The 13,109-nt window shown below is 57.1% G+C and overlaps 2 protein-coding genes across 10 annotated transcripts; one reads left to right on the top strand and one right to left on the bottom strand.

Moving 5' to 3' along the window:
* Window positions 1-92: 92 nt before the first annotated feature.
* Window positions 93-7,758, bottom strand: SPHK2 (sphingosine kinase 2). 9 transcript variants are annotated; one of them, XM_025269439.2, is made up of 7 exons: window positions 7,444-7,758; window positions 6,420-6,596; window positions 3,554-4,022; window positions 2,608-2,757; window positions 2,371-2,465; window positions 2,165-2,280; window positions 93-1,774 (listed from the first exon to the last, which is right to left on the bottom strand). In XM_025269439.2, exons 2-7 carry the CDS (start codon window positions 6,456-6,458, stop codon window positions 682-684), a joined length of 1,962 nt encoding a protein of 653 aa, XP_025125224.1. In that variant the 5' UTR covers window positions 6,459-6,596; window positions 7,444-7,758; the 3' UTR covers window positions 93-681. The 9 variants fall into 9 exon arrangements, with proteins under 9 accessions (XP_025125224.1, XP_006041025.1, XP_025125223.1 ...); XM_006040963.3 differs by having other exon boundaries at window positions 6,420-6,574; XM_025269438.2 differs by having other exon boundaries at window positions 7,557-7,758.
* A 70-nt stretch (window positions 7,759-7,828) lies between these two features.
* Window positions 7,829-11,696, top strand: RPL18 (ribosomal protein L18). Its single transcript, XM_006040962.3, has 7 exons — window positions 7,829-7,972; window positions 9,198-9,284; window positions 9,622-9,729; window positions 10,259-10,357; window positions 10,826-10,949; window positions 11,083-11,152; window positions 11,579-11,696. The coding sequence occupies exons 1-7, from the start codon at window positions 7,970-7,972 to the stop codon at window positions 11,652-11,654; spliced, it is 567 nt and encodes a 188-aa protein (XP_006041024.1). The 5' UTR covers window positions 7,829-7,969; the 3' UTR covers window positions 11,655-11,696.
* The last annotated feature ends 1,413 nt before the right edge of the window (window positions 11,697-13,109 follow it).

Here is a 13,109-nt window from a genome sequence, read left to right as displayed (position 1 = left end):
CGCTGGCTGCAGTCCATGGGCAGGTTTGGGCAGGAGTACCCAGAGATCCGATCCCTCCCAGGGGCTGCCGGATGGAGGAAGGGGCGAGGACCTGAGAGGAACGAAGCCACTGCCTTTATTGCATAGACCTTTTCAATTGCTTTGAAGATTGGAGCTGGGGGAACGCACAGAAGACAGGACACGAACTTCCCCACCCGGGGGTAGAGGAACATTAGTGCAAATCGGAGCGCCGGCCCGGGGGAACCTGCCCCTCCCGGGCTGATTGGCCAGCTTGGTGGAGGCACCGGAGTAGACGGGGCCAATTAGCTAAGGCCTCCCCGGCCCGTACATTCCAGGTCGCGTCACTGGACGACGCGTTAAGACAGGCTCCGCCCTCAGCCGACCTGGCTTTCTACAAGCCGGGCACGTGGACCTGGAGTGTACCCCGCCCTCATTGATCAGGCACTACCCTTGGGGCAAGCCCATTTCTCCGTGACCCTGCCGACCCCAAGCCCCTGGAGTTCGGGACACCCTCCAGCATCACCTCTGGTCCCCTAGGGTAGGGCGCAATCCTGAGATGGGGCCGGGACTGGTGTGCGGCTTCCGGGCCAACTCCAGCAATCTCGCCGTGCCCCCTAGCTCGGGCTCCGCCCCTTTGGGAATGTCAGCCCCGCCCCTGGCGGGCCCCAGACTTGGTCGGCTTTAGGCTTCCCGCCCAGAGCAACCTGGAGGACCCGTGAGCAATGTACCGAGGCCAGGATGCACCTGTGCCTGCAATGGCCCGTACTCCACCTGCTCCCCGTCCACCGTGAGCACGCCGCGGGGCGTGAGCGGCTCTAGGCGGAAGGCATGAGCTGCGGCGTAGCCCAGGTACGGACAGCCCAGGCTGAAGTGGTTACCGCGCTCCATGGCCAGAAACATGCGCAGTAGCGCCGCCCGCGAGATGCCGCTGCGCACCCAGCACAGGTGCACCAGGCCGTCGTCAAAGCGCGCGTGGGGGGCCGCCACGAGGTCAGCGCCCAGGTGGCTGGGTAAGATGGCCAAAATAAGCACAAAGTCTCCCTCCATCGTCACCCAGCCTGGGGGTAGCGGAGTGCCTAGAGGAGGGAGCAGGTGATCAGGTGGTCCCCCAGCAGAGATGACTACCGGGGCACCAGGGGTGGGAGGTGGGAGCCCAGAGGATGCTGCCATTTCTGAGGCCCCTTCGCTGATGGGTGAGAGCTGAGCTGCCTTGGGGGTCCCCGGGGGCGAGGGCAGCAGTGGGTCCGGGGAGAGTGGGGCATCCCCAGCCCCACCCCAGTCCCCAGCCATCTCTGGGCCCCCACCGTTGAGAGACAGGATGGGCAGGGGTTCAGGTGAGCCAGGGGAGGTCAGGGCAGGCTGAGGCAGGGGCAGGGGCAGGTCTGACACTGAGCGATGCAGGGGTGAGTGGGCCACGGGTGGGGCTGGGGCTGGGGCCAGGGTCAACTCTGACTTCGCCCTTGGCAGGCCATGGGCAGGGGCAGGCGAGGCGGGTTCCACAGTGGCAGGGAGGTAGGAGAAGCGGCCGCGGTAGGTGTGCAGTGTGGCAAGGCCCAGGACTGTGCCCAGCGTGAAGCGAGCACTGCCCAGGGCCCTGAAGCGCTCGCTCTGGATGTCCACATCTGACACGAAGCCCCAGGCCACAGACAGGAAAGAGAAACAGCGGGAGCCGGAGGCCAGGGTCACGGAGAGCAGGTCCAGCGGGTGGCTGCCACCCCGGCAGAGCAGTAAGGAGCAGTTGAGTAGCAGGTCAATGCCCAGGGCAGGCTCAAATCTTCACAATCAGACATGGACAGACACAGCAGGAAAGAGTAAACAGGGCTGGTGAGGCACTCCGTGCCCAGGCCAGCGGGGGAGGGGCGTGCACGGGACACGGACTGGCAGGGAAACAGACAAGGTGGGGGCAGCGGGGAACCAGGCCTGGGCCCACCCACAGCCATCTGGCCACCTCCAGGCGGGCTCTTCTTACTGGGCCAGGTTCCCTGTCAGTTCTTTCACTGCAGAAACCTTCACTGAGTGCCTCTTGTGTGCCAGGCACAGTTCTAGGCACTAGGGAGACTGCTCCGAACAAGGCAGGCAAAAATGTCGGGGGGTGGGGTGGCAGGGGAGAGCTGCGAAGCAGATGAACTAGGCCCCTTATCCCAGCAGGGCTCCTCCCACCTACCCCCCGTGCCGGTTCACGGCTCCTGCTAATGCGTTGCCCGAGCCACAGGGGAGAATGCCCACGGGGGTCTTCACAGCCTCTTCCCAGTCGGGGCGTTGTAAGAGTCCATTCAGCACCTGGAGGGTGGGAGACCGGACACCCAGGTGTTGGTCCTGGCCCCCGCAGACCCCAGGGCTCAGGCTTGAGGAAGGGTGGTCCTGCCCTACCTCATACAGCAGCCCATCTCCCGAGACTGTGACGATGCCGTCCCATTCGCTCAGGTTCAGCCCCTGGACCAGCTCACGGGCATGGTTCTGTCGTTCTAACGTGCGGAACCAGAAGTGAGGCGGGCTCTTCCACAACCCCCAAACCCACCCCACACCCCCTCACCCCACCCCCCAACCCCCGCACTCCCCCAACCCCCTAGCCCCCAGCTCCCACCTCCCTCCTGACACTGCTCTTACCTGTCTGGATTAGGTTGAAGGACAGCCCCGCTTCTGAGATCATGGGCAGCACATGGTTCTTACACCACTGCCAGGCCAGGCCCCGCCCCCCAAAGGGATTGACCAATAGGAGCAATCGGGGCGGCCTCGGCAGGAGGTCGGGGGTGATTTCTGCAGAGAGAGGGGAAGGAGTCTACAGAGGTCAGGGACCCAGGCCCCTCACCTCAGAAACAGTAACTGCAAATAGCCCCAGTGGAGCTATGGTGGAAGGCTGGCGTCAAAACCTGGAAGTCCAGCTTTTTCCTCCCAGGCCTCACCAGCTCAGGCCCAGGTGTACAGCCCCGTGCACCCACCACCCCCAGGTGAGGAGACAAAGGCAGCTCTGGGGAGTCTAATCCCAGTGCCCTTTGGACTTGAGGGAGGGAGGAAGGAAGAGAGCTGTTTCCACCTTCCACACCCCCAAACACCTGGGCCCCGGGTCAGGTTACTCCACTGTGGGAAGCGGTCAGGAACAAGGAAACCCACCACCTGGGGACCACGGAACCTTTACCTCCTCGTGCCATCTGAGTACCCTGGGTGGCGGTCTCTGCCCGAGAGCCTTCTTTGATCCCACCCCCGCCCCCCCAACCAGAGCTGGATGAGATGCCATCTCCAGGCCCAGGAACACGTCTCAGTTGGCTGCTCTCACCAGCCCAGGAGCCTCTGACTCATCTGTGGTCAGGACCCGGGGGGGAAGGGGAAGGGAACAGACTGAAATCTTGCAAGAGCAGCAAACATGACTTCTCTGCCTGTGATTTTGTTCCTTCTGTAGCCCATCCCTGTCTGTATATCACTCTTTCAGGACGAAGCCAGAGGGACACATCACACAGACAGACACACAGAAAAGGAGACACAGAGATGCCCACAGAGGGAGAGCCGCAGAGACACCGAGGTGGCCTTAGGACAGAGAGGCTGCCCAGTGCCTCACCCCCATCCCCAGGCAGTGGCAGTCCACGGAGCAGACATGTGAGGGCAGTGACCCAGCGCTGGGCCTCAGTGCGGTTCTCCTCGTAGGTGGCTGCCCCGTCGGCCCGGAAGGTGCGTGCAGCTCTGCGCCGGGCCCCGCGCCGGCCCCTGGGGTAGGTGTAGACGCAGAAGTAGGCTGCTGAGTCCAGGGGGCTTCGGCTCCGCAGGGTGCAGCAGCCTGAGACCTCGGTCAGCAGGACCAGGCCACCCCGGGGCCGGGCCTCGGGCTTTGGGCGCAACCGCTGTATGTGCAGGGCTTGTGGTGTGAGAGTGAGGGCGAAGCGTGGGCCGCGGGCTGGGTAGGAACCAAACTCGCCATGCAGGAGTGGGGTGCTGGGGGCCAGTGGCGGTGGGGGGGCCATGGCCTTGACCCTGTCCAGGGCGCTTCTAGGCCGGTAGCCCCAGCTCCAGGTCAGCTCCTGCTCTGGCCTCTGTGGGAGAGGAAGGAGGGCAGGAGTCAGAGTCCAGGAGCCCCGTGGTGGGCAGAGGGGAGCACGGGCAGGGCCTGTGGACAGGAGGAGATAGTGAGGCGAGGGGTGCCAACAAGCAAGACGGAAGCACCAGAGGGAGACAGGCCCAGACAGAGTGTGGGAAGACTCTGAGGACACGGGGCAGAGGCCAGGTGGACAAGAGGGCCAGCATCTGGCACGGTCCACACCCAGGCACGCAAAGATTCATTCCTTTATTCCCCCAATAATCATTCAATACTACGTGCCAATGGGGCTTCCCTGGTGGCTCAGCGGTAAAGGATCCGCCTGTCAGTGCAGGAGACGCAAGGGGTATGGGTTCAATTCCTGGGTCGGGAAGATCCCCTGGAGTAGGAAATGGCAACCCACTCCAGTATTCTTGCCTGGAGAATTCCACAGACAGAGGAGCCTGGCGGGTTCCTCTGGGAGGAACCTGGGGGTCCATGGGGTCACAGAGAGTCAGACACAACTGAGCGACTGAGCACAGACACACATGCACACACTCAGACACAGAAGAAAAGGGCTGAGAGCCAGAGAAACGCTGAGAGGAGACAAACAGCTTCAGTGAGATGAAACCTAATACAATGAAAGATATTTAGAGAGCAAGGAAGAGTGTAGGGGTCCAGAGGTGTACCAAGGATCAGAAAGACAACAGTGAAGAGAAAGACACACAGGAGACAGGGGTGCAGTATCTGGAAAGACTGAGAAAGGGGTGTGACATGGGGGGACTAAAGGGTTGGAGGGGGAGAGCCACATGTGGGAACCTGCTAGGGACAGAGGCCAAGAGGTGAAGCTCAAGCACTGACCTGGGCGTCTGGCCGCCTGCTCTCCAGGGAGAGACTGGGAGCTGGGCCTGAGATCCCCTCCCCCTGCCCTCTGCCCAGTTCCTGCCTCCTCCTTCCTGCTCACCTTTGTTCCCCACTGCCCTGCCCACCCAGTCACCTATCAGTTCTGCCCCTTACCTACCCCAGGCCCAGACCTGCCCCAGACACACCCCCATCTGTGGACTCACTCTTAGGAGTGACCTGAGTATACGTATACGCAGGCAGTTCCTCTTGGTCCCTGAGTCCTCCTGACTTGGCCCATGTCCCGGCCCCGGGCCCTCCTCACATGCCAGGTGGTCCTTCACACAGCCCCTCTAGTCATCATCAACTGTCCGCACCAGACCCAGGGGTGGGGGGGAGGGTGTGCATCCGCTCAGCCAATGACCACGAGGCCGGCCTGAATTGCACCAATGAGAGCGTGCAGGGGCGTGACCAGTCGACTTGGGAGCTTTGCGCAAGGGCTTGCCGCGGAAGCGATGGAGAACTGGGCGGGGTATCGCCTTTCGCGAGATCAGCCGCCATTATAGGTGAGGGCACAGGCGCAGCAGAGGCGGCTACACGGTCCTATGGCGAGCGCCCCTTTCGCCATCTTTATTGAGGGCACATGGGCCTGTCCCATTCTTTGAGTTTATAAAAGAGAAGGGGGCGTGGGGGAGGAGGTCTTTAACTGCAGATAGAGAATGATCTTAACACATCTAACAAAGAGCAGAGATATGCAAAAACAGTAAAAGAGAAGCAGAGGCAGAGGCAGTAACACACTTAGACATAGAGCAGAAAAGAGAGATAAACAAAGACAACAGAATTAAGAATGTGCAAGGTAAGGACATAAGAAAACCCAGAAAATGATGGACGCATAGAGAGATGGGGACAGACACTTTTGGAATGAAAACCAGGAAGGAGAGGCTCATTAATTCACAAACTGTTTACCTTGGGCAAAAACTGGGGACATCATGGCATAAATATTTGCCCAGTGAAACGGCAAGACAGAGACACAGGAAAGAGAATGGGAGAGACAGTATCTGAGAGAGATGTGTATCTCGGTCAAAGGTAAGGGATGGAGAGAATGTTGGAGGCTGAGAGGAACTGAGACCAAGAGGCAGAAAGCAAACTTGTTGACAAAGAGACATAGAGAGGCAAAGACATGAGGAAACTGAAAGAAATAAGGCAAGAATAATATCAGGTGACCTAGAAACAGAACTGTAGATAGAAAGACACATGCTGAAGGAGACAGGGACTGAGCTTGCTACAGAGAGATAAATGGAGGATGAAATTCATTCACTGCAAAACAATGTACCTAGTGTTCAACTGAGAACAGCAACAGCACCAGATAATATGTGCCAAAGAATGATCCTGAGAGAAGGACAGACACCCAGTAAGATGGAGAGACCGAGAAACACCCTGTGTGTGCTTAGGGCTCCAGAAAAAAGAAAGATACAGTGATCAAAGAGGCTGAGACTCAAAGACACAGGGACACAGGGACAAGGAGAAGAAAACTGTCCCATGCTTTGGTTATCTTGACTTTCACATAGACCCTTACCTGGTCCTGCCGCTCCTCTGCTTCAAGGTGTCCATTCATCTGCTGGTCCTCTGCTGTGTTACCATGTCAGCAAGACGCTGGGCCTGGTTCGGAGGCCATGGGTGGGTGGTATGGGCAAGGAGTCAGGGCTTACGGTGCAAGTTTGGTCTGTGGCTCTGTGAAGAAGTAAGTAGGAGCCTGAAGGGCAAAGTAAAGGAAGCCAAGCTATTATAGGAATACTGCAGGCCCTGGAGGCAGGGCTTCCACAAGGAAGAAGTTTCATCACTGCCCCAACCAGCCCATCTGGTCCCATCCAGTAAAGTCAATAACAAGAATAGATACTAATTTTTAGCAAGCACTTACTATGAACCAAACATTGTCCTGAGCTTTTAAACTAATTTTTAAACGAAATGCTCCAAAACACTCTATGTGCCAGGCCTACTATCATCCCCCTTTTCCAGATTAAAAAAGCAAGGCACCGAGAAGTTACACGACTTGCCCAAGGTCACGCCATTAGTAAGGATTAACAGCAAAGCCACGAACTGAATTAGTTTACAAACGATGTCACCATCTTTCTATGTCTCTGCTCCTCTCTGGATCTCCACCTTCCCTCTTTCTAGGTCTTCTCACTCTCCCGGGTCACCAATTCATCACCTCCGCTTTCTGTCCACTCCCCTTCTCGGTCTCCATTCCTCCTCCTCTTGGAATCTCTGTCTCCCTCTAAGGCTCCCCGCCCCTCTCTTTCAGGAGTCTTTTTTTACCCATCCCCTCTCTACACCCCATCCCCAAAGCCCGGGGGGCCTCAGCTTGCCTCCTCTACGCTCCAGAACCGTGCACATCCCTCAAACTGAAACACGCTGAATCTTTCCCGCTGGGAAAAGCAGCCTCCCGATGGCAGGGGCAAGTAGGGTTCAGGGAAGGGCCATCTAAGGGCAGAGGGAGAAGGTGAACCTAAAAACTGGAAATACAGGATGCCACAAACGAAGCTGCAGCAAGATGATCTCGGGTTACATCTCAAGTAAGACTTCCCGAGCTGCAACCTCACCTGAGAGGTGCAGCAAACAATAGGACAGAGGAGAGCCTCTTGAGGAAACGCCCAAAGCTTGAGGTCAGAGGTTTCCCGAGGTCCAGACTAGCCAGACAGCCCCGCCTCCTCACCTCTAACACTCGGCTCTCTGGGTCCTCCGGGAGCCACAGAGAGGCCGTCGGCGTCGGGCCAGAGCGTCACCGCGCGACGCCTCTTACTAGCTCCGCGCAACATCTCTCTCGCTCCGAGAGCCTTTTCTTCCGGAAGACTATCAAGAATAGGGCGTGGATAGGGCTAGAGAGGCCCCCGACGTGCGGGTCCTTCCGTCCTTGGAGCCGCCCTTGTTCCCCTTTAGATGTGGCTCCACTCAATTCCGGAAACGTCCATCTAGCTGGCTTTCTGATTCACCATAGAGAGGCGTGAGTCATAGTAGAGCGCCCCGTCGCCCAAGTGATGTCAAGTAGGCGCCATACGCTGAAGGCTTTCCCCGCCCATCCCGCATCTGCTCTCTCTTTCCGGACCTGGCTAAGGAGGAGGCGCCATCATGGTGAGCTAGCTTTGCGGCGTCCTGGGCTCGACCATCCGCTGCCATCCACAGCGGCCCCGGGCTGGGGACGTTCCAGAGGGAGGCAGGGGTTCACGGGTGTTCAAAGGAGGCGACTCCCGCGGCGGGGAGCTGTTTTGGAAGCCCGAAGGCCAGGGGTGGGCTTCTTCAGTCTCCCACCCTTCCTGTACTCCTGTATTATATAGGTCCTATCGTAGATGACCAGATTGAGGGGCAAGAAGGTTAAGTAGTATGATCAGGGTCACAGTGCCAGTAAGTGGCGGAGCCAGGGTTCGGGCCCAGGAACTGGTTCCACAGCCACTCTTGTCTGTGCGGCCCCTGTATTCTGTCACTCCCCAGCCTGGAAAGTTGGGTGCTAGTGGGGGGTGTCGTCAAGCGCCTGGTGCCCGTGTTTGGGGGCCAGGCGGGCTTCCGTTCGAGATTCAATTCCCTACCCTCTGCATTCCCTGCGACTGGAAAGCATTTATCTGTTCGTTGGAGACCCAGTAATTTTGTTTCAAAGATGTGAGTTGGGTGAGAAGTGCTCACAGAAAGTGCTCACCAAGGGTCTTTGCATACCTAAATGCTGGATGTATGAGAGCTATTAACAAGTCGTTCTTTACAATTCGTGACATAGTCTAAGAAGTTTGCAGGAGAGCAGGCAGAGGCTGTGGTGGAAATTGTGGGCCTCCTTCAGCAGTCTTAGCACTAGAGTGGGAAAGGACCTGCTCAGGTTTCTGGAGTCAAGAAGATAATGCTTGAAAAGTCGTTTTAAGACTGGTTCTGTACAGGGGACTTGAAAAAAAGGCTCGTTGCTTTTATGATAACTTAAAGTCATCCTCGATTTAAGTGTTTCTGATAACGCTCCACGTGTGGGAACAGGCGTTGAGAGGTTAAATGGTACTTAAATTTTTGAAAAACATAGCTGCTAAAGAACTAAAAAATTGAGTTAATAGGGGTGCTATTAAGGTCATTGTGCTGAGCTGACAGCTTACTGTGTAAAATTAGCACTCTTTCCCTCTTTTTAAAAAAGAAAAAAAAGTGACTTGAGACCCAGGGAGTTTTAAGTGATTTTCCCAGATGGTTCTCAGTGTGAGTCTGGGGTTGGTTATCTCCAGAGACTGCGCCTTTAGCTGTTTCTCGCAGGTAAGGAATAGCTGAAATTGTTTATGTGGAATCTGCCAAATGAGAGTTGGGTTCATGGCCTTCCCTTCCTTCACCCCTTCAGGGAGTTGACATCCGCCACAACAAGGACCGAAAGGTTCGACGCAAGGAGCCCAAGAGCCAGGACATTTACCTGAGGCTGTTGGTCAAGGTGAGGTTGGGGCAGAGACCCCTCATCAAGGCCACCCCAGAAACAGAACTTCAGGGCCTCCATGCTGGTTTCGGTCACAGGCTCCCTGTGGGAGCCTGCAGCACAGGCACGAGTCTGCTGCTTTCCCAGAGCTGCTGGAGATGCCAGCGTTTTCAGTCTCTGGGCCTGTTCACAGCTGGGGGTGGTGTGGGGGGTTTCTGGGTTCCCTGGCCGAGTCCTGCTCTGTGGGATGGGGGAAAGCCTCAGTCATCTGTTTCCTCCTTTGTTAGAAAGCTGGGAGGGAGGGGGTGGGCTGGGCTGCCCTGGGTTCTCACTCTTCATTTTTCTTCCGCTCCAGTTGTACAGGTTCCTGGCCAGACGAACCAACTCCACCTTCAATCAGGTTGTCCTCAAGAGATTGTTCATGAGCCGCACCAACCGGCCACCGCTCTCCCTTTCCCGGATGGTGAGGGGCTGATACTGGGGCTTAACCAACCTAGGGGAGCAACTGGGTCATGTCTGGAGCCCGACTTCGAGAGGAAGGGTGGGCTTGGAGTTCTCTGGTAGCAGCCTGGCTATTATGGCTTAACTTCATCCAGCAGTAGGTGTAGAACTCTGACACCTCCGATGGAAGCTGGGAGTGGGAGTGTTGGACTGGCTTGGTCTCATTTTCTTCCTCACCATGTGTGTAGGGGTGCAGTTAACAGTGTCTTTTATGAAATCATCCTGAGGCTTGAAGTCTTAGAGCAAGCCCTCTGTATCAAAAGTTTTCTGTAGGAGAGATCTGTTTGCACATTTTTTGGAGGTTTCTGCAGGCTGGACCTGAGATTAGGCTTGTTGTGGTAGTTAGAGAGGGGTGGCATGGGTGGGTTTAGCCCAAATGAGGCACAACTGTTGGCCCTTGGGATGCCTGGATTGGTGGGGTTGGATTTAAGCGCCGGAGGGAACTTGTTTAATGTGTATATCACTGCCCCCTTCCCCTGCGCCCTTCCCAGATCCGGAAAATGAAGCTTCCTGGCCGGGAGGGCAAAACAGCTGTGGTGGTGGGGACTATAACTGATGACGTTCGTGTTCAGGAGGTGCCCAAACTGAAGGTGAGTCGGGAGGTGTGGCTCGGGAGCACGGTGTGTGGGTCACGCTGAGGTCCTTGTCCTGCTGTGGTGCCGTCAGGCTCGCCTCGCCTCTGGGTGAGGCAGGCATGAAGCCTGAATTGCAGGGGGGTGGTGTTGATGGCGGGCTTCCCTGGGCAAGCCCCTTTTGGGGCCCTGCTGATGGTGCTCACTCTGCCACTTTGTTATCTCTGGACAGTTTTCCACAGTATCTCTGCTTCAGTTTTCTCACCTGTGTACTGTCTTAGGTTTGTGGTGTCAGGGGGGTTTCTAGATGTAAACTGGTAAGAATGGCTGCATTCTTAGGGCTCGGGCGTTTGGCTCCAGTAGTTGGTTATCAGGCAGAATAAGCAGCCGGAACTCCTGCTGGGTCTGGGCAGCGGACCGGAGGTCCCAGCAGCTCCTGGGTCGCCGTCCAGGGGGCTCTGACCACGCCCGTCCTCTGTCCCCTAGGTGTGTGCTTTGCGAGTGAGCAGCCGCGCCCGGAGTCGCATCCTCAAGGCCGGGGGCAAGATCCTCACCTTCGACCAGCTGGCCCTGGACTCCCCCAAGGGCTGTGGCACTGTCCTCCTCTCTGGTGAGTGGCTCTCGGGGCCGGGCCATGGGCTCCTGGCAGCCTTTCCCTTTCTGGGTCTGGGAGGTCAGGGACAGCCCTCCCCCCACACCCCAGCCCGGATCAGGCTGAGCCACCCCTTCCTCCCCTTCCCTAGGTCCTCGTAAGGGCCGAGAGGTGTACAGGCATTTCGGCAAGGCCCCAGGAACCCCGCATAGCCACACCAAGTGAGTATACCCTGCACGTCGGCCTCGCCATGCTTCCAGCTCCTTCTGTCAGCCTAGAATCTGCGCTTTTCCTTCACGGCTCTGCTTAAAGCTCTGTTGTTTGGGTATTGAGCTTCCTGCCCAGCCAGCATCACTGGTGTGGGTTCTTCAGAGCCTGTCCCTCCTCGGGTGGGGCCTGCATCTTGTCCAGCTCTGGGGCGCCCTGGTTGACACCCCCAGGGCCTAGTGGAGGCCCTTCAGCCACTCCTGGCCATCTGACTTCCTGTGCTGCCAGGCTTTCCTGCTGACCCTGCCTCAGTTGAGTGAGGCCTTCTGCTGGTGTCCCCGTGCTGCTCTGTTAGAGCAGACGTTTCTCAACTCCCAACTGGCTGGCAGGCCTCAGCAGCCCCTGACTCTCTCTAACGTGGGCCCCTTCTCTCCCTGCAGACCCTACGTCCGCTCCAAGGGCCGGAAGTTCGAGCGCGCCAGAGGCCGACGAGCCAGCCGTGGCTACAAAAACTAACCCGAGAGTCTACCTTGTTATTAAAAAGATTTTGGATGCTAACAGTCTTCTGTATATTATTGGGGAACGGAGTAGGGGGGAGGGAGGGGGTTGGAGCCCTCAAGGAGAACCCCATCATTTTGGGCAGTGGATGCCATGCCCCTCTCTTTGCCAACAAAGATCTGTACGGTCAAAGCGTGGCTCAGATGGTAAAGAATATGCTTACAAAGCATGAGACCTGGGCTTGATTCCTGGGTCGGTAAAATCCTCTGGAGAAGGGAATGGCTACCCATTCCAGTATTCTTGCTTGGGAAATCCCATGGACAGGAGCCTGGTAGGCCACAGTCCATGGGGTTGCAGAGTCAAATATGACTGAGTGGCTTTCATGGTTTTTACGGTAGTCATGTATGAATGTAGAGTTGGATCATGAAGGCTGAGTGCTGAAAAGAATTGATAATTTGAATTGTGCTGGAGAAGACTCTTAAGAGTCTCTTGGACAGCAAGGAGATCAAACCAGTCACTCATAAAGGAAATCAACCCTGAATATTCATTGGAAGGGCTGATGCTGAAGCTGAAACTCCAATACTTTGGCCACCTGATGTGAATGGCTGATTGGAAAAAACCCTGATGCTGGGAAAGATTGAGGGCAGGAAGAGAAGGGGGTGACAGAGGATGAGATGGTTGGATGGCATCACTGACTCAATGGACATGAATTTGAACAAACTGGGAGGCAGTGAAGGACGGGGAAGCATGGCATACTGCGGATCATGGGGTTGCAAAGACGTGGGACATGACTTAGTGACTCAATGACAACCCTTCTATGTAGACCAGCCTCTGGGATGAGCCCCTTAACGTTGTGTTATGGGGGGTGGAGTCTGCAGGGGCCTGAGTGTCTGCGGTGCCCACCCCAAGCCTGTTGGCGCCCTCGGACCCTGCTGCACCCTTGGGACCTAGCAGCCATCTAAGGCTGAAGCCCCACCTCCTTCCCAGGTGTCTGGTGTTAATGACACCTGCTTCCTTTTTGAACCAGCCACACCTACTCTTAAAGGACCCGTGCTCCCCTCAGGGATCTCCAACGTTAGGGATGGCTGGCGGGGCTTGGACCAGGAAATAGAAATGGGTTGGGACACCATGGGGGAGAGGGTGTGTGGGAACAGGTGATGTGAGCTCCCGCCTCTGAAGCCGGAGTCTGCTGGGCGACTGGGACCTTCCCTTACTTCGCTCCCGCACCCCAGACTTCCAGGGGCCTGTGATGGCCCTCCCCCTGTATTTGCACAAGGGGCTGGGTTCCCCGGATCCCAGGAAGAAACCTGATGAATAAGGCAGGCCGGCCGGCCGGCCAGAAGAGCCACAGGAATAAAGGAGGTCTCCAGGCCCCTGATCTGACCTCCAGAAAGGCAAGAGGAGGGGAAGGTGATGGAGACTTGGGAGAGATGAGGGGTCTGGGGAGGACCGGAGGGAGAGGGACTGGCCTGG

Source organism: Bubalus bubalis, chromosome 18 (genome assembly GCF_019923935.1).
Source record: "Bubalus bubalis isolate 160015118507 breed Murrah chromosome 18, NDDB_SH_1, whole genome shotgun sequence".
Taxonomy (NCBI): Eukaryota; Metazoa; Chordata; class Mammalia; order Artiodactyla; family Bovidae; genus Bubalus; species Bubalus bubalis.
The sequence above is the reverse complement of the archived record's forward strand: the minus strand, read 5'-3'. Positions and strand labels throughout refer to the sequence as shown.